The 20,304-nt window shown below is 39.7% G+C and overlaps 1 protein-coding gene across 7 annotated transcripts in view; it reads right to left on the bottom strand.

Moving 5' to 3' along the window:
• Positions 1–20,304, bottom strand: part of PCDH15 (protocadherin related 15) — a 1,256,363-nt gene that overhangs the window by 478,598 nt on the left and 757,461 nt on the right. For all 7 annotated transcript variants that reach the window (XR_006299724.1, XM_043596132.1, XM_043596136.1 and 4 more), the window contains one exon: positions 5,206–5,325. Coding sequence is in view for 6 of the 7 variants with exons in the window: in XM_043596132.1 (XP_043452067.1) it covers positions 5,206–5,325 (120 nt within the window). In the remaining variant the exon portion in view is untranslated. The remainder of the gene's footprint in view (positions 1–5,205; positions 5,326–20,304) is intronic.

Here is a 20,304-nt window from a genome sequence, read left to right as displayed (position 1 = left end):
ACAGAAACTGTGCAAACATCAGTGTGTGTTGTTTTAAGACACTAAGTTTGTGATGGTTTGCAACACAGTATTAGATAATTAACACACTATGCTAATCCCCAAGACTCACCTAAGGGATCACTGGTGACATATAGTAATGGCAACTGATATCTGCTATGATTGCTGAGTCTTCAAAATAATAATTTCAAGTGATATTATATTTGTTATTTCTCTAATATTTAGGAACACACAGACATGAGGATAAACTCAAACATGTTCTTGTGTTAGAATCATCCTCTTTTTTAAAATACAGAGACAAATGGACAACACATGTCCCCTTGGTTTTCAACAATTCCTCAAATTCTCCCTTTCTTAAAGAGAAAACAGCTCGACATAGATTTGGAATTCCAGTGCTTCCGGTAATAAACTGGTGCCAGTGGTAGGGGCGCCTGGGTGGCTCAGTCGGTTGAGCGTCCGACTTTGGCTCAGGTCATGATCTCACAGCTCATGAGTTCGAGCTCTGGACTGGGCTCTGTGCTGATAGCTCGGAGCCTGGAGCCTGCTTCAGATTCCATGTCTCCTTTTCTCTCTGTCCCTAACCCACTTGCATTATGTCTCTATCTCTCTAAAAAATAAACAAACATTAAAAACATTAAAAAAAAAAAGAAAAAACTGGTGCCAGCAGCAAATGAGCTGATACCTCGTCACCGAAGATCCACAGCCATCAAGGAAATGGAAGCACGTTCTTCCATTGTTATTAAAACTTTGAAATGATTATATCATTGTTGCTGTTGCCTGATATTCGGGAAGGCCAGAATGGTTCAGAAGCAAAAACAAGTATGTGCCCTTGTCTTCTAAATGCATACTGAAGAAAGGAACTTATTGGGCATTAATTGTTCTGTTTCTATATGGTTGATTATCTCCTACTTGACTCAGTCTTTCCACAAACAACACTTATAAACTCTGGGAAAAACACAAAAGGCAAAGGATACCAGATACCCCTCAAGAGATAACCAAAGCAGACACACTCTGGGAGATGTCACACACTTGAAAGAAGAGACAACATGGGTGAGTTTGCTGCTTTATGGTAGTTAGTAGCTTGAGGACCAGTTACAACTCTGACAGAAAGTCTATCTGGCCTGAAGAATCAGGAGATAGATTTTGGGACAATCAAAGCTGATGGAAGGGGAGGGGAGGGGCAATCAGAAAGGAGAAAGCCAGGAAGGGAGAGGACAAAATCCCACTTAGAAAGGGTGTTCAGGTCTGTAGGTGAACTCCATGCCACACTTGCATGAGGGAGACTATAATAGATGGACTAAGGAAAAATGTATACTAAATTGAGATTTGAGCTACCCCCAAGAGTTTTTTAACTTAAGTCCAACCATGTTCTCTGGTAGATCAAAAACAAACAAAAAAATCTTTTCAGAGGAATATGATAGAATTAAAAGTCTCTCCAGAACATCACATTTACAATGTCCAGGAGAGGGTTCAAAACAGCTTGACCAATGATGAACCGGGAAATGTGATCCCTTTTCAAAAGAGGGAGAAAGTCAGGAAAGGCCAATGTCAGGACAAGTAGACACAGATTTTAAATAGACTAACACACTATTTAATAGTGTGTTTAATAAATAGACAGCTATTTTAACCACATCTGTGCTCAGAGATGTAAGAAAATGCTCACCACGAGGGAAAACAAGAGAAATTTCAGCAAAGAAATGTAAACTCTAAAAATACTGGGGTGCCTGGGTGACTCAGTTGGTTGAGCATCCAGCTCTTCATTTCAGCTCAGGTCATGATCTCATGGTTCATGGGTTCAAGCCCCACATCGGGCCCTGTGCTGACAGCACGGAGCCTGCTTGGGATTCTGTCTCCCTCCCTCTCTGTCCCTCCCCTGCTTGCTCTCTATCTCTCTCTCTGTTTCAAATAAATAAATAAATAAATAAATAAATAAATAAATAAATAAACATTAAAAAAAATAAAAAAAAATGTAGAAAATTTAGGCCTGAGGATTATACTAGCTGGAAAAGAAGAAAAAAGAAATAGACCACTTGACACATTGGACAGATTCATTTGGAAACCAGAACCCCTGCTGTCATATTTCTATTTCTTCAGAGAGAAGGGAAATCTAGATTTGAATGCGAAATTTCATGGTTTTTAGATATTGGCTCAAAAAGTATTTAAATTAAAATGTGGCCAAACAAAATGCTTGTGAATTGAATGAAACTCCAGGTCATTAATTTGTGATTTCTGCTAGTGATTAACATAGCGTCAGTTGGAAGACAGACAAATGAAAACCCTGAGAGTTTTAATTAGAACAAACCAGTCTACACTTTTACCATTACCGTACCCTGTGGGACTGACATGAAAGAAATCATGACTGTGGCTACAAAAGCCAGAGGTGCCACGTTTTCAGGTTAAATCTATTTGTAATACAGTGTTGTTCTGAAATGGAGAAATCAGTATTGGAATATTATGGTGTGAAGTTTAAAGGTGGGTTATCTCTGTCAGGACATGGCTGGGTCAATGCTTTCTCCCCCCGATAACCCTAAGGTAAGTGCTCGTGTGGTGTGTGATTCTTTTGTCCCAGTGAATTAGGCCCACGGCCAGAGGATGTCTTTATTTATTCCACAGCAGTGCTAGCTGGCTCGAGTATGTTCTTCTCATTCTGTAATTTGGACACTGCATGTGGCTGATGGGCTTACCCAAACTACAGGTAGTAAAAGGTGCATATTATGTTTGACGGTGAGCTCACAAATCCCTGAAAGGGGGGAAGACTGCAGAAGGAATTATTGCGCGGGTAACAAGGAGTTTCGGCCTCACAAAACTTCTAAAAGACGGCTCCTAAGTAATGCATTTTTTGTCTCACACTATTTCTAAACCTTGGATAGTTTTTTTTTTTTTTAACGTTTATTTATTTTTGAAAAAGACAGAGAGAGACAGAGTGTGAGTGGGGAAAGGGCAGAGAGAGAGGGATACATGGAATCTGAAGCAGCCTCCAGGCTCTGAGCTGCCAGCACAGAGCCCAACGTGGGGCTTGAACCCACGATCCGTGAGATCATGGCCTGAGCTGAAGTTGGACGCTTAACCAACTGAGTCACCCAGACGCCCCAGGATAGGTTTGTTTTTAATGCAGTGTGATAATCCTTTCCCTAAAATCCATGGCCTGGCTGTTCCATTTTTACACCTTGAAGAATACAAGTTAGGAAACAGCCTTCATAAAATGTAAGCTAGAAACACAACACGCACATACGATTAATTCTTTCAAAAACCTAAATAGTAAGAAAGACAAACAGTTCAAACATGGGGCGTGAAGTAGCTGGCTGTTCCTACTGTTAAGGGAAAGCATTTCTCTTGTCCTTTTTTCCTCAGTTCCTTCTTTGATCTTTTCCACTCGATTTTTTGAGCAGACCTTCCTACTTACTGTCCTTCTCTTTCCCATTCTCATTACTTCCCCACTTCTCTGTCTCATTGCCTCTGCCTGCAAACACGTGGAGACATACATGTCAGGGGGTGAGACAAACACACAAAGACCATCCAGTCCCTTCTTAGACCCTGCTATGCCCAGGGGATTTTCTGTTCTCCATTTTTGTTCCCCTAATGTTTACAAAAGTTTAGCATGAGGACTAAACCATTTTATCAGGATGCAGTGGAGACAGGGTGGAGCCCACGCTGACCTGAACCCGGTCCTGACTCCAGGGCTCAGAGGCACTAAGCAGAGCTGGCCAGCCACACACCTTCGAGCCCAGCTCCCTCCTACCCACCAACTGAGCTTCCAGAAGGATACAGCTGGAGGGGGCTATGCTGAGAGAAACAAGTCAGAGAAAGACAGATATCATGGTTTCACTCAGGTGGAATTTAAGAAACACAGCAGATGAACACTGGGGAAAGGAAGGAAAAATAACACACAGCCTGGGAGGCAAACCAATAGCAGACCCTTAAATACAGAGAACAAACTGAGGGTGGATGGGGGGGAGGGGGCTGTTGGGTGGGGAGGATGGGCATTAAGGAAGGAACTTGTTGGGATGAGCACTGGGTGTCATAAGTTAACTAACTTGAGAATAAAAACAAAAAAAAAAAAAAAGGAAAGAAAAGAAAATGAGACTGTGCTTTCACGACTCAGAGTTCTGAGGGTAGATTTGGGAGGTAAGTCCAGTTGGCCATTCTTGGTCTCTACAAGCTCAATGTGTTTGTTTGTTTTCATGTTTGTTTAAAGCTTATATGCCAAATCCATAATTTAAAAGTAAAGACAGAACATTAACTTCCACACCTTTCATTTTCCCAATATTAAACATAAAGGAGAAGTATTCACTGAGAAAATTCACTTCAGAAGTGCTGTGGGGCAGCCACGGTGCCCTGACAACCCGTCTGGGCTGAGAGGAGGAGGAAGACAGAGGGCAGTCATGCCAGCCCAGGCTCAGGTCGCCTTTGTCAGCGTGCTCTCTCACGTACCATAGTGGGGGAAACACTCTCACAGCCCCATGGGAGACGTGGTGCAGAAATCCCACGGTCTAATAAAAACATAAGTAATTAATCTTTAAAAAGACAAACGTGGGGCACCTGGGTGGCTCAGTCGGTTAAGCATCCGACTTCAGCTTAGGTCATGATCTCGCGGTTTGTGAGTTCCAGCCCCGCGTCGGGCGCTGTGCTGACAGCTCGGAGCCTGGAACCTGCTTCAGACTCTCTCTCTTCCTCTTTCTCTCTGCTCTTCCCCCACGCACACTCTGCACCTCTCTCTCTAAAAAATAAATAAGCATAAAAAAGCCAGTGTGTCTGGCTCACATTCTGTCCTCTCTCTCTCTGTCTCGCTCAAAAATAAGTATTAAAAAAACAGCTTTGTCCCTTGTCTTCCTGAGGCTTCACTGGTGGAGAAGGGACAGTGATGTCACTTTGTAAGAGCCACAAAGCACAGGCATCACACTGGTGATGTCATCCCCGGTGGTTTATTTACGATGCTCAGGAGTCTGCACACATAATGGAAATGAGGTGACAATGGCATATTACACCTATAAATATTTTTAAATTGTTATTTCCCAAGCCCACCAAAACCTTTCTAAAAGTTTTAGAAGCATACCACAAATAGTTAAAAGACTGTAATTCTGGGATGGCTGGTAACAGCGGGAGGACACTAACGTGGCTGGAGGAGCTAAGGGTTGTGACAATACGGTAAGTGCCAGCTGCAGTAAACATCCCTCAGAGAGTCCACACTGCAGGTGGGGGCTGACATACCGGGTCCTCCGGATTGTACTGGATGACGTATTCTATCTGCCCATTTGGTCCATCATCTATGTCTGTAGCTCCGTTGTCTCCTGAAAACCCTGTAAATATTGTGGTGCCGACCGGAGTGAGCTGAAAGTAAAACAAGAAAGACACGGTCACTTCTCATTCATCCAGGGCACAGCAGAAGTGTCCCAGCACCCACCCAGCCTCTTGTCACACAAAGGAACACAGCAGGCAGCTGTCCACCGCCAGAGACCTGAAGCGTTTCAAGACAACACTTGCAAACCTTCATGGGAGTTCTCGCAAAGGCTGCAATTTCCATCATCACGGTCCCTGCTTTGGGTGGAAAATAAAAGGCCCTCATTCAGCGGGAACACTTGTGGACCAATCGATCACCATCAGCATCTTAGGCCCTGTGGAGAAAACGTATCTGCCGTTCCTCCTTAAATAAAAAACCTCGATGCATTAGGTCATCGACAAGCTGGAATTTAAATTGTACGAAGGAGCTGGCGACTTTACATTAAAATCAAAAACCAGTTCAGAGACACCAGTGAAACGACAGGCCTGTGGAAATCTGAGGACGAGAGGCTGGGGACAGTGGTGCCTGGCCCATCAGAGGAGGGAGGGGGCTGACGGCTTCTTCTGTCCTTGCAGGCTGTTGGCAACACGGTCGTGTATTTTCATTTTGGATGAAACCCAGGGATTCGCTGTTATTTTCCATGACCTGTGGGGTACCTCTGCACAGGGAGTGCATTCCTACGTCCAGACCTTCCAGTCCTCAGGTTTTCACTGGAATCCTACTCATTACTTACATTTCTTAATTTTTTTTTTCAACGTTTATTTATTTTTGGGACAGAGAGAGACAGAGCATGAACGGGGGAGGGGCAGAGAGAGAGGGAGACACAGAGTCGGAAACAGGCTCCAGGCTCTGAGCCATCAGCCCAGAGCCCGACGCGGGGCTCGAACTCCCGGACCGCGAGATCGTGACCTGGCTGCAGTCGGACGCTTAACCGACTGCGCCACCCAGGCGCCCCTCATTACTTACATTTCAACTTAACTAGGTATCACCCGCTCCTAGACTGCACCCAACAGACCATTCTCTGATGGGCATCTGAGTCGGGAGACCTTCTTGCTGTGCTGGCATTTATTACTTTATCTCCTTCATCGCCGCACTGAAATAATGTGTAAATGAATTTTGTCAATAAACAGACCTCTTTGCCTCTACAGAGCAGAGGCTTTTACTTTTTTTTATTTTTATTTTTAGATATGTCTTGGTAGTTGTTCAATGGGATTCTCCCAAAGGAGAAATTGTATCAGAGATTGAAAAAAAAAGGGAGTTAACTCATTTATTTCTGTTTTCAGTGGGTATGGATCCAAATCTGTTTGGGGATCCACAGGTCACGGAAATGAGAGAAGCCTGATTGCCTTGGGGGTGAACGGAGAGGCACATATATTCTGTGAACTGGTAGCTGCAACTCAGCCCCAACAAATTCTTGCCATCATGGAATATGGTCTTCTAATATTCTCATTTTATACAAAATGTCTTGGTCCTAAGGTTGGCAATAGATTTTAGAGAATTAAACTATGAATTAGAGAGGCCAAACAGAATATACTCATGGCAGACAGGGTCCCTCATGTCCCGAAGCCACGGGCACAGCATCCTTACTGAGGGGAAGGAACAGGAGGTTGAGGAACTGGGCCCATGTGCCCGATGTTGGAGACCCTCACGTCAGCGAGTGGGCTGGTGGCCGGGGAGCGAGAGCTACACAGCGAGTATGTTCTGGAACAATCACAGCCTTCGTGTGTCATCAGCCCTGCCAGCCCAGTCAGTACGCACTGGGGACAACGTGCCAGAACACTGACTGCTTATACCAATTCACTATTACTAAAACCAATTAGTTTTTATTTTTTAACACGTTTTTTATGTTATTTATTTTATGTGTGTGTGTGAGAGAGAGAGAGAGAGAGAAAGAGAGAGAGGACACAAGCAGGAGAGGGGCAGAGAGAGAGGGAGACAGAGAATCCCAAGCAGGCTCCCTGATGTTAGCACAGAGCCTGATGCGGGGCTCAAACCCACAGACTGTGAGGTCATGTCCTGAGCTGAACCCAAGACTCAGACACTTAACTGACTGTGCCACCCAGGTGCCCCAGTGTTTTTAAACTGAAGGAAGAAGTTTGAACACAATCAGTTAATTAGTCATCTGTACATTATGAAACATAGTGACTTCAACCCACGGCGCCACATCAAAGTTATTTAGAAGTAAAGCAAAGAAAAAAGTAAAACAAACAAGAGAAAAACCCTAGGACTCTATCACCTGATAATGTAACAAGTTATCTAACATTCAGTGCATTTTTACTATACAGTGACATTATTTTCTTTTGGAAATTTTACATTATGTAGACAGGTTGACAGTTTTCTCCATGCTGGTTTAATAACAGAAATTCAAGTTGACTAGATGTAAAGTTTGAAGTATTATCTATCCACGTAGAAAAAAAAAGCAAAAACAAAAACAAAACAAAAACACCTAACCTCACATTGGAATCTCAGAATCCAAGATGCAAATGAAACCTCCCTGATGATTCGTGTAAGTGATGGGATGGTAGTTTTATATGAAAAGAACTATTTTTAGTCAAGGAGAAAATAAAGCATAATATTCTCTAAATCTCAACATTATCTATTACCCAGACTTTTCAAGATTGAGTTTTTAGAAATAAATATTCTATATAGTGTTTGTTTGGAATGGATGATTTGAAGGATGTTACTTCTTACTATGCAATATTTGCAAATTCAAAGACCCTAACCATGAAAAGATCTGTATCTTTCTCCAGCTGTCCAAATGTTTTTGAAACTCAAAAAAGGCAACACAAAACTGCTATGGTGCCTTAATGTACTACGACCAATTAATATTTTTCCTCTTCCTCACTAACATGTTTCCTTTAGATGTAAACATCACTGGGCTTCTTGTGGCTCAGTTGGTTGAGCGTCCAACTCTTGATTTTGGCTCAGGTTATGATCCCAGGGGGTTCTGGAATCTAGCTCTGTGTCCTACTTGGGATTGAGCATAGATCCTACTTGGGATTCTGTCTCTCTCCCTCCCTCTGCCCCTCTCCTGCTCACTCTCTCTCATGCAAAACTAAATAAATAAAATTTAAAATATAAAAATAAAAATTTATAAGGAGGTATAATTTTTAATAGCTAGTCATTCGAAATAAACCCCACGTTATTTTCTTGGTTGCCTTTATAAAAATACATTCAGTGACAAAGTCCAACAAAGACGGTTGTTAGACTACATGTAAAAGGACTTACCATGCATTTGTTTATGGTGGTAATTTGAGGCTGGTCCAAAAAGTAATTTAATTTCAATCATGCTCGTTTTAGGACTTAAGATTATTTTGGGGTGCTGCACATACCTGGCCCCAGTAGAATTTATGTGACCATATATACTTTCATAATTCCTTGAAATTACAAGTAGAAATATGATTATACAATAAATTCTACTAGTTTGTGTGTTTGGATGGAAAATAACAGAGAAACAGTAGCCTAGTTGTGTACATAGAGAATCAATCTTACCATTGCCATAATGATATCATACAAAAGTTATGAATGACCTCTATCTAAATAGAATTTTAAGCTCATTTTATTTATTTTCATTTTTTCTCAATAGAATGTATTGCTATTCATGTTTCTTGACATATTACTTAAAATTTTTTATTTAAATTCTAGTTATCTAGCATATAATGTAATATTGGTTTCAGGAATGGAATTTAGTGATTCATTACTTACATAAGCTCTTTTCTGTTTTTGAGAGAGAGCATGCACGTGCACAGAAGCAGGGCAGAGAGAGAGAGAGAAAAAGAGAGAGAGAGAGAGAGAGAGAGAGAGAGAGAGAGAGAGAGAGGGAATATCCCAAGCAGACTCCAGGCTCAGGACGGATCTCGATGTGGGGCTCGATCCCGTGACCCAGGGATCATGACCTGAGCCAAAATCAACAGTTGGCTCTTCAACCTACTGAGCCACATAAGCTCTTTTTAAAAGGAGAATCAGTGCCTTGGAAATGGAATGGAAAGCATTATTATAACAGCAGCAGATTTCTGCACCACATTTGGTTTGGGTGCTGTGTTTACAATTTCAGTAAGGATTAGAAAGACTTTCACTCCAACTTTGAAAATGTGGTATTTACTTGTTGAGAGCAAAGGACTCAGAAATATGCCACGTCATTCATTCAGCATTTGCATTGACTGGTGAGTTCTGTTCTCTTCCATACTTGTATGTTCAGGCCAAAGATGTTGGCACATCTTCTCCTCATTTCCAAATTTCCCCCGCAGACACACAGGGGTAAAATGCAGCCTGCACACTTGTATCTGTGGTCTACTGCTCACATGGTTGGCCTGTTCAGATACAGGCAAGTGTTAGGAATGTTGAAAGCTAACATAAGAAAAACAGCTAAGAAAAAAGAAGGCATGGCATTCTGTGCTAATAAGCAAGGTCTGGAGAGATGAAGAGGTTCCAGTGAGAGAGTTCACTAGCTGCTAACAAGCAAAAGGGAGTTGGGACACGTGACATGGTTTTAAACAATATAAGTTTTCAGCACAGATTTTGTTCATCATATCTATACCCAGCGGAAGAAAGCATATATCCATACACACACACACACACACACACACACACACTCTTCATAAATGTCAAACCACACAGTGGTGCTTTGTAAATTTCTGAATATGATGTAGGGGTTGAAACATGACAGGCTGTTTATTACAAAACTACATTGCCCTATACATTATTATTAACGGTTTTCAGGGCACATCTGCCATGCAGATGGGCATGTTCCGTGTTAACATTTCAGCAAGTCTCAGAAATATACATTTGGTTTTCTGAAGGGCATTCTATGCATGGAATGATCATTGGCTTGGGCAGCTGCCTGAGGGCGTCACTTACTTATTTAGTTCATATCTTTTCCCACAGATGATTTTACAGCTACTGGGAAATACAGAAAACGCACAGATACGTGCAAATGTAAAAGTTAAAGAAAATCAAAGCAAGAAAATTCAGTATTTCAAGAAGATGCATAAGATAAATTAGAATGTGAAAATAAAAAATGAACAGTTCTCAGTTAACCATCTGTGTATCTCATGATCCATGGTAGTGAAGCTAACCTAAACATTATGAACAGTGCTCCAAAGAGAGATTTGTCCTCACATGCAATCTTATTTACAGTATTTCCCCACACAAGCATTGCATTCATGGTTTCATGTAAATAAAACTGATTCTCATTACCCATGGTAATCTTATTCTATAAAGTCACTGTGAACACTGAATTAACAAATACTGAGCCATTGCTTCTAGAGAGAATACAGGGTTATTACACCACTGGGGGGCGGGGGACACAAGTTTAGCTTCCTGCAAGGCTCTGGTCACAACACTTTCATCAACCAATCTATATATAACCTTGCTTCATGTGTGCTACTGTTTAAAGACACCTTATTTAATATGTGTTTTTGAGTCACTACCACTTAGCTTACAGCCAGCAGCACCATAACTGATGCCTGAATAAAACTTGTCTAACACACATATTCTCTCCAGAAGGTACATTACTGCCTTCTTGGCCTAGGAATGCTACACGGCATGGAAGCGCTACACTTGGGGGCCATCTTAAACAGCAAAGTCACCAACAAAGTGTACACAGGTGGAAATAATGTGGCACTAGTTAGACCACAAAAAAGGATACTTGTTTATAGTGAGAGGTGAAACAATGGGCACAGTGTTACCTTGTTTGGCTTTAGTTAGAGGTGTCCACAGGGGGTGATCCTAATTCTCCATCCCTTTGTGCACATTTGTGAATGACCACAGAAGTTTGGGCATTATTGAATTTGGACTCATAAATACATTTGAGCAACTAGGCAAAGTTGCAATTACAGAATCAGTGGTAATGAAGATTGGCCGTACATGACAAGCAATACTAGTAATGTATTAGCAGCGTGACTAAAAGTCTCAATCTACCAGAAGCTGAGACAGGATTGGGTATCATCTCTGTGTCCACTTAGCTCAATGATCCCCATTCTTCTGAAGTTGTTTCCTGCCTATGAATGTCAAAATTGGATTAAAGCCCTTATGAGGAACATTTTAGATCTGTTTTTTCATTGTTTAATAAAAAATTAAATCAATAGAAAGATATGCTGTGTCAATAAATTTGTCTTATCAATAAGATAAAGTTGTCAGTCCTTTACAAATTTATCAATAGATGTGGAAATTTGATTCTAAAATTTTAAGTTGTCTTAAAGAAGAACTAAGTTTGGGGGAGGCTGGGTGGCTCAGTCAGTTAATCATCTGACTCTTAATCTCAGCTCAGGTCTTGATCTCAGGGTTGTGAGTTCAAACCAAGCGTTGGGCTACACGCTGGGTGTGAAGTCTACTTGAAAGAAAAAAAAAACAGAGGAAGAGGAAGAGGGAGGAGATAGAGGAGGAAGAGGAGCAGGAGGAGGAGGAGGAGGAGGAGGAGGAAGAGGAGGAGGAGGAGGAAGAGGAGGAGGAGGAGGAAGAGGAAGAGGAGCAGGAGGAGGAGGAGGAGGAGGAGGAGGAGGAAGAGGAGCAGGAGGAGGAAGAGGAGCAGGAGGAGGAGGAGGAGGAGGAGAACTAAGTTGGAAGACTAACAATACCCAGTTTCTAGACTTTAATACAAATCTTAGAAACTGAGATACTGTGGTATTGGCTTGAGAGTAAACAAATATACCAGTGGGGCAGTAGATCATGTGCAAAAACAATCCCCACAGGTAGTTACCTGATTCATGGAAAAAGACAACAGTGGTTGTGAACTCAATGATCTCTTCAATAAATGGTGCTATATTAATTAGAAACCCATATGGGGGGGGGGGCGCTGGGTGGCTCAGTTGGTTGAGCTTCCCACTCTTGATTTCAGTTCAGGTCATGATCCCAGGCTCCACACTTAGTGTGGAGCCTGCTTAAGATTCTCTCCCCCCACCCCCACCCCTTGCACTCTCTCTGTCTCAATAAATAAATAAATAAATAAATAAATAAATAAATAAATAATAAAATTAAATCTTAAAAAAAAGATCCATATGGAAAAAAATGATACCAATTCATACTTCACAGCCTACATAATACAAAATTCTGGAATATGTGAGTGGCTCAGTAGGTTGAGTGTCCCACTTTTGATTTTAGTCGGGTTATGTCTCAGGGTCGTGAGTTCAAGCCCCGCATTGGGCTCTGTGCTAGGAGTGAAGCCTACTTAAAATAAACACACCAAAACCACAAATCTAAGTTCCAGGTGGCCTTATGCACTGTGGATAGGAAGATAAATTTGTGCAGCCACTGTAGAAAATAGTAAGGAGGTTTCTAAAAATATTAGAAATAGAATTACCCTATGATCCAATAATACTACTTTGGGGTATTTATCCAAAAGTAATGAAAGCACTAACTGAAAGATAAATGCAACTCCATGTTCACTGCAGCAATATTTACAATAGCTAAGACACAGGAAAACCTAAGTGTCCACTGGTAGATAAATGGATAAAAAAATATGATACACAAATACACTCACACAATGGAGTAACATGCATCTTTTATGATACATATTATAGTAAAGTATGTGTGTGCATGTATATAGGTATGCATATGTGCATATCTATATCTATCTATATCTACATCTATGACTATAACTGTATCTATGTATATATGTGAGAGAATCACTCAGCCATAGAAAAGAAGGAAACCTTGCCATTTGCACAACACAGATGGACTTTGGGGGAATTACATTAAATGAAGTAAGTATAAGAAAGCACCATATAATCTCACTTATATGTGGAATCTAAAAAAAAAAAATAAACAAGAATCCTCAAAAACACACACACACACACACACACACACACACACACACAATGAATTCATAGGTACAGAGAGCAGACTGGTGGTTGCCAGAGGTATGGGTGTGGTGTGTGTGTTTTCACACCCCCTGGTTGAAGGCAGTCAAAAGGTACAGAAGGTGCAAAGCTCGAGCCTTAAGAGAGGTAAGCCCGGGAGTGCAGTGCACAGAGTGATGACTACAACACGGTGTTACATGTGTGAAACCTGCTGAGCAAGTAGATCTACAAAGTTCTCACCACACACAGAAAAACTCTAAGTCTATGTGTGATGACTGTTGCCTAGACCTACTGTGGTGACCATTTCAAATATGCACGTACACCAAATCATTTCACTGTACGTCTGAGATTACTATATCATGGGCCGATTGTATTTATAAAAATTATACATCACAAGGGTGAGGAGCCACTAAACTCTACACCTGAAACCAATTTTACGATGTATGTTAAATGACCAGAATTTAAATCAAAAATTGAAATAAAACTTGCAAATTATAAGATTCAGTTTAGAAAACAAGATCCTATCTTCGAGATACTACAATCGGCAAACATTAAATAAGAAATATGAAAAAACCATGAAAAATATGGACAAATTGTACTACAGTAAAAATAAGAACCCCTATCTATTACCACTAATAAGAAAGTAAAAATACAAAGAAAAAAGTGGCAGAGATCCTTTCAGTATATATATGCAGCAAGGAAATTATGTTCGGAACATATAAAGAACTTCTACAATACAAGCAAATGACAGACGCTTGAATAGAAAATTCACAAAAAACAGCGTAAGCTTGTGGCCAATAAACATATAAAAGGTGCAGACTTTCATTAGGCATCGGGATATCCTAATTAAAACACCAATGGAACATGACTCAATGCCCACCAAACTGGCTAAAATTAGTACCAGTGAAAACACCAAGTTCTGTCCCTGAGGTACAGCAGGTTGATTTTGCAGAGGTGAGGGTCGGCCTCCAGGTTCTAATGCACCCAGGGCGGTACCCACCTCAGCACTCTGAATGGCCGTTGACTTATCCGCACCGGGGTCCAGACAGTCTTCCGGTGCTTTGATCATACTTCATGATCCTTTGAACATAAGCTGTAGTGTTTGCACGGTGTTAGAAATCCCTGCTCTCTCATTTACGTGGTCCTTGAAAATGGACCTATTTTAAAATGATGAGTTGCTATCTTCTTGTCCGTGCACGGATTTTCAGGGTCTCCTCAATTACACTGGATGGTCTGAAGATTCTCTTCCATCACAGTCATCTCTCCAAATTAGAAGCCATTCATTCTTTGGTTGTTATTCTTCCTTTAACTTCCTCCTCAGATAAAATAATTGTATGATCTTTCTTGAAAGTCACCCTGCCTTGGAAGTAACGTTTTAGAGCAGTGATCTATTTAAAAACCAAGAGAGGCCGTACAAACGGAGTGTCGTAATGAATTTGTACACGGCTTCACATTGTTGAGGACTTCATCTTTTTCTTAGGATGATTAAATCACATTGTCTCTGAGTCTCTGCTTATGTATCGAAAGCTTATTATAATCACTGCTTCTGTGAAAATTGCGTTGGTGTTATATATTTTTTTTAATTTTTTTTTCAACGTTTATTTATTTTTGGGACAGAGAGAGACAGAGCATGAACGGGGGAGGGGCAGAGAGAGAGGGAGAGACAGAATCGGAAACAGGCTCCAGGCTCTGAGCCATCAGCCCAGAGCCTGACGCGGGGCTCGAACTCACAGACCGCGAGATCGTGACCTGGCTGAAGTCGGACGCTTAACCGACTGCGCCACCCAGGCGCCCCAGCGTTGGTGTTATATTAACTCATTAATAGAATATTTGTCTTATTCAAACATTTATCCAAATCAAAGGTCTATGTGAAGTGTATCTTAAAACTTTCCAGAACTGCAAATAACACACATTCCTGAATTCAAATTCAGTGGAGGTTACCTTGCAAAGGAAAAAGAGTTAGAAAAACATTATGTATGTTCTTCATGTTCCCTTTAACAGCATATTGTTTTTGCACCTGTGTGGAGAATCTGGATTCCCTATTTTGGTCATGAAAGCCACATAATTACTATTGAAAAGCACTTCCTCTGAAGAAATCATTAAAGGCAAATTCATGCAGATAAGTATCTTCAAAATAAGAGGATTTATTATTAGAGTGATAATTAACTCTATTCATCTTCACTAAAAACTAAAGCAAATTTAAGCAAGTAAGCTTAAATTGAATTTATGCGTGTTGATCTATACATACAAACACACAGAGAGAATGTACATGTATGTGTATGACCTTGCTCAATTTGAAATTTCTTGAATAGCTGGATACTTGAATCCTTTAAAACAGCTGAAACCCATTTCCATGTTTAAAGTAGAGCATATATATTTTATGTGCTTCTTTCCTGTCCCTTCATCTCCTTCTCTTTTTTTCTTTTATTGTTTGTCTTCCTTTTCCCAGAGAGAATGTGCCTAATTCCCTGGAGGAGGAAAACGGGGACCAGTGAAAGGAACTGAGGCTTACGCTTCTTCTCTGGGAGCTTTTGTGTGCTGTGAATTACATGCCGGTGCTGTCTATTCAAAGAAATTCTATGCACGGGCATGGCTCTGAAGGTCCAGTCATTTTTTTATTCCTTGAATAGTTGAAGATATTTATCAAGTTTCCAATACATGAACGTTTCACATATATTTTATATACATGTCGTGTGTGTGTGTGTGTATGTGTATGTGTGTGTATGTATATACATATATGTATATATATATATATATATATATATATATATATATGGTATTTTCCAATATATAAAATATATAAATTTTAAAAATCACGTTATATCCAGCAAATATACGGAATACATATATAAAATGTGGTAAAAATTCTTAAATATAGACAAAATCTCACTCTTATGCTTCCTCAAGGACACCATCTGTGCTCTTAGATCCAGTAAAATGACTGAGAAGGACAGATGTCTGACAATACATGTATTAATGGAAGCAGAGGATGGTGCCATGATGAAATGCGAAAGAAGAGCACAAGACTAGGAATTTGATCAGGACAGTGACCGCTCAACTGGAACACATTCAGAGTTGATGTCATTTCACCATTGTGAGAAAAATCTGGGTTGGTCAGTGTTGTTCCACTAATTACTGCCAGTTTACAGATTTACATTTTGCATTTCATTTGTCAAGACATCTTGATTTTCAAATATGTAACTTTTTTTGAAGCATAGTTCCAAGGCAAAGTTAACCGCGAGAAAGGATGGCCAGAACCTATACTAAGTATTTCAAAAGTATTATCTCTTTTAGTCCTTTAAACAACTTTGTAACATTATTTTTTGTTGTTATACTTATTTTATAGTTGAGGAATCACAGGCAAAGAACTTCTTTCTTTTTATGTAAAAAATTTTTTTTTAATGTTTATTTATGTTTGAGAGAGTGTGAACAGGTGAGAGGCAGAGAGAGAGACAGAATCTGAAGCAGGCTCCAGGCTCCGAGCTGTCAGCACAGAGCCCGAGGCAGGGCTCGGACTCACGTACTGTGAGATCATGACCCGAGTGAAGTTGGACGCTTAACCAACTGAGCCACCCAGGCGCCCCAAAGAACTTCTTCTTGATGTCATAATTCTACTGCTTGGTAGATCAGGACTACAACACAGACTGCCTGACTTCAGAGTATAAATTCCCAGGCACTGTGAAATATATTATTTCAGAAATTTCATAATCTGCTATTAATAAACTTTGGAGTCAAGGGGAAATGAAAGAGGAAATAAACACAATGTGGCACATACCAGAACGCAACACACAGGTAATCTGAAATGATGCAATTTGGATGATGTATTTCATCAAAGATAAATTATGTTTGGCCCTAAGGAAAAATAGTCTTGTGATATCTTATGGAAAGACAAAGAATTCAACGAAGCTAGTGTCTGCATTTCAGAGAACTCATATTATGACTGCCATTGAAAACAGGTAGATTCTCAGCAAGCAGATTATTTCATAAATTCCCAAATTATCATTTCAGTATACTCACCTTTTCACTCATAATCAAACCTTCATTGCTAGTTTATTGCATAATGCCTAAAGAAGCACTCAACAAATGCTCAAGGGGCAAAGAGAAGTAGCAGTACCCGACCACAGTGATTTGCATTTCATCAGCGGTTTTTCAGCAAATCAGTGTTTCACAAATCACTAATAAAAATGTTAGGCAAATGTCTGAAGAAGCCACCCTTATCAGTAACAGGACACATTGATGGTGTGTGTCTCTTTTGTTATGTCCTATGAAAAACACCTATTATCTTTGTATTTCTGAACAAAATTTATAATCATGAAGAGGTATCAGGTAAATGCAAATTGAGAAATAGTCTATAAACTGCCCTACTCTTGACAATTAAAGTCATTAATGGCAAGGGAATACTAAGGAGTTGAGATGGAGACCTCAAAGCCATGTAACGAAATGCAACGTTTGATCTTAGATAAGGTTTTTGACCTATAGAGGATTTTATTGGGAAAATAAGCAAAAATTAAAAAGGGTCTATAGACCTATATAGGATATACAATATATATTATGCATATGACTATATGGCATATATACACATAAGCAATATATAGACACATGCATCTATTATCTATCATCTATCACCTATCTATCACCTATCTATCTATCTATCTATCTATCTATCTATCTATCTATCATCTATCTAACTACTAGAAAGAAAGTATCTGATTGGTACTTCTCAAAACTGTCAAGGTCATCAAAAACAATAAAAGTACCAAAGTCTAGAGACGACTAAAAGAGATATGATGCCTAAAATAAAATAATATGACATCCTAGAAACCTGGAACTAGAATAAAGACATTAGGTAAAAACTAACGACATCCAAATAAATATAGATTTTAGTTAATAATTGTATTTCACTGTTGTTAAAGATGTCCGATACTAATAAAAGCTGTTAACAATACTGGAAATTGGATGTTTGTTATATGGGCACTCCATTACTTCTATTAAAATGTTACTTAGGTCTGGGGCGCCTGGGTGGCGCAGTCGGTTAAGCGTCCGACTTCAGCCAGGTCGCGATCTCGCGGTCTGTGAGTTCGAGCCCCGCGTCGGGCTCTGGGCTGATGGCTCAGAGCCTGGAGCCTGTTTCCGACTCTGTGTCTCCCTCTCTCTCTGCCCCTCCCCCGTTCATGCTCTGTCTCTCTCTGTCCCAAAAATAAATAAACGTTGAAAAAAAAATTTTTTTAAATGTTACTTAGGTCTAAAAAGTTCTGATATTGTTTAAATAAATAATAGAAAATATGATCGTAAAACAGACCATATCATAGGCACTTTCATAACAAAATCCAAGACTTGAGTATATCATTTATTATATGAAAAATATTTTTAAAATAATAAGGCTGTGTTCCTTTACATTTAATTTTTATATACATAAAGTATATATTTGGAACAATTCTCAGCCAAAACATTAAATAAGGTACACCTGAAGGCGAAAGAAGAAACAAAAGAGAGAGCAAGAGATTCTCATACTTTTCTATGGCTTAATTTGTCTGAGTTCAGCTGCTAGTTTCTGATAGGTATGAACATTAAAATGTTTTTAATCATTAACTTAATCTTTAAAACATTTAGAAAGCAATTTTTTTTGACGTTCATTTATTTTTAAGACAGACAGAGACAGAGTGTGATGCAGTAAAGGGGCAGAGAGAGAGGGAGACACAGAATCTGAAGCAGACTCCAGGCACTAAGCTGTCAGCACAGAGTCCGACACGGGGCTCGAAGCCTCAAACTGTGAGTACATGACCTCAGCCCAAGTCAGGAGCTTAATTAACCAACTGAGCCACCCAGGTGCCCCGAAACCAATTAAAAAAAAAATTAATGAGCACATTAACTTAACAGGTATTGTTGAAGAAAAGTACTATACAATGTCAGAAGAAAAAAATGTGTAATGGCATTTAATATAAAATAAAATAAAAATCCTAATTAACCAGCATATGATACCAGCTAATATGAAATACCCTCTATGGTATGTAAACTATTATACATGTAGTTGGGCAAGATGGTCATCTTGGTATGTTGGTCATCATGTCACTTTTTATAATTCTTCATGAATATACAGGCATTCTATAGAAAAAGTTTCATATATATATATATAAAGGATATATATACATATATAGGACATATATATTATATAAAATATATAAGTATATATAATACATAAATGACATATATATATATATCCTTTTCTTACAGTCCAAATCTGATGTTATGTCATCACCATCCCCAACCTACTTTATATTTTTATAGTTATTAGTCATAAATAAAGTATTTTAGTGTCCCTGCCATAATGCATTAAAGGGAGTTTTCAAGGTTATTAATCTCACAAAATTTAAACAAAGTGAAAGAGAGAATCTTTGTTGATTTGAAGTTGAAAACCATATCATAAGGAAAGTGAATAAGATGAATTTTAAAACTGTATTTATTAGTCTCAGTGTTACATGGGATTTAGTCTTATTTTTTTAATTAGTCTATTATTTTCCCCATAGTTTAAGAAATATGAGTAGCAGCAACATAATTAGAATAAGTATAAGTATAAGGTAGTAGGGGCCTTGGTGGGTTAGTTGGTTGAGTTTTTGACTCTTTTATTTTTAATTTTTTTTAACATTTATTCATTTTTGAGAGACAGAGAGAGACAGAGCATGAGTGGGGGAGGGGCATAGAGAGAGGGAGACACAGAATCAGAAGCAGGCTCCAGGCTCTGAGCTGTCAGCACAGAGCCTGATGCAGGGCTCGAACTCACGGACCATGAGATCATGACCTGAGCAGAAGTCAGACACTTAACCAACTGAGCCACCCAGGTACCCAGAGTTTTTGACTCTTGATTTCAGGTTAGGTCATGATCCCAGGGTTGTGGGATTGAGTCCCAAGTCTGGCTCCCTGCTGAGCATGGAGCCTGCTTAAGATTCTCTCTCTCCCTCTCTCTCTGCCCCTCCTCCACTCACATGCATTCTCTCTCTAAAACAAAACAAAACAAAACAAAATCTAAAAGTAAATGGTATAAGCTATATAGTTATTAACCTAAAAATGTGGTAAAAATAAAAATAAATTTAATAAAACATTTCAGCAAAAAAGAAATGTTTCAGGGGCGCCTGGGTGGCTCAGTTGGTTGAGTGTCCAGTTTCGGCTCATGTCATGATCTCAACAGTTTGTGAGTTTGAGCCCCACATCAGGCTCAGAGCCCTGCTGTCAGCTCAG

This window comes from Prionailurus bengalensis, chromosome D2 (genome assembly GCF_016509475.1).
Source record: "Prionailurus bengalensis isolate Pbe53 chromosome D2, Fcat_Pben_1.1_paternal_pri, whole genome shotgun sequence".
Classification (NCBI taxonomy): Eukaryota; Metazoa; Chordata; class Mammalia; order Carnivora; family Felidae; genus Prionailurus; species Prionailurus bengalensis.
This window is presented reverse-complemented; position numbering and strand designations above follow the sequence as displayed.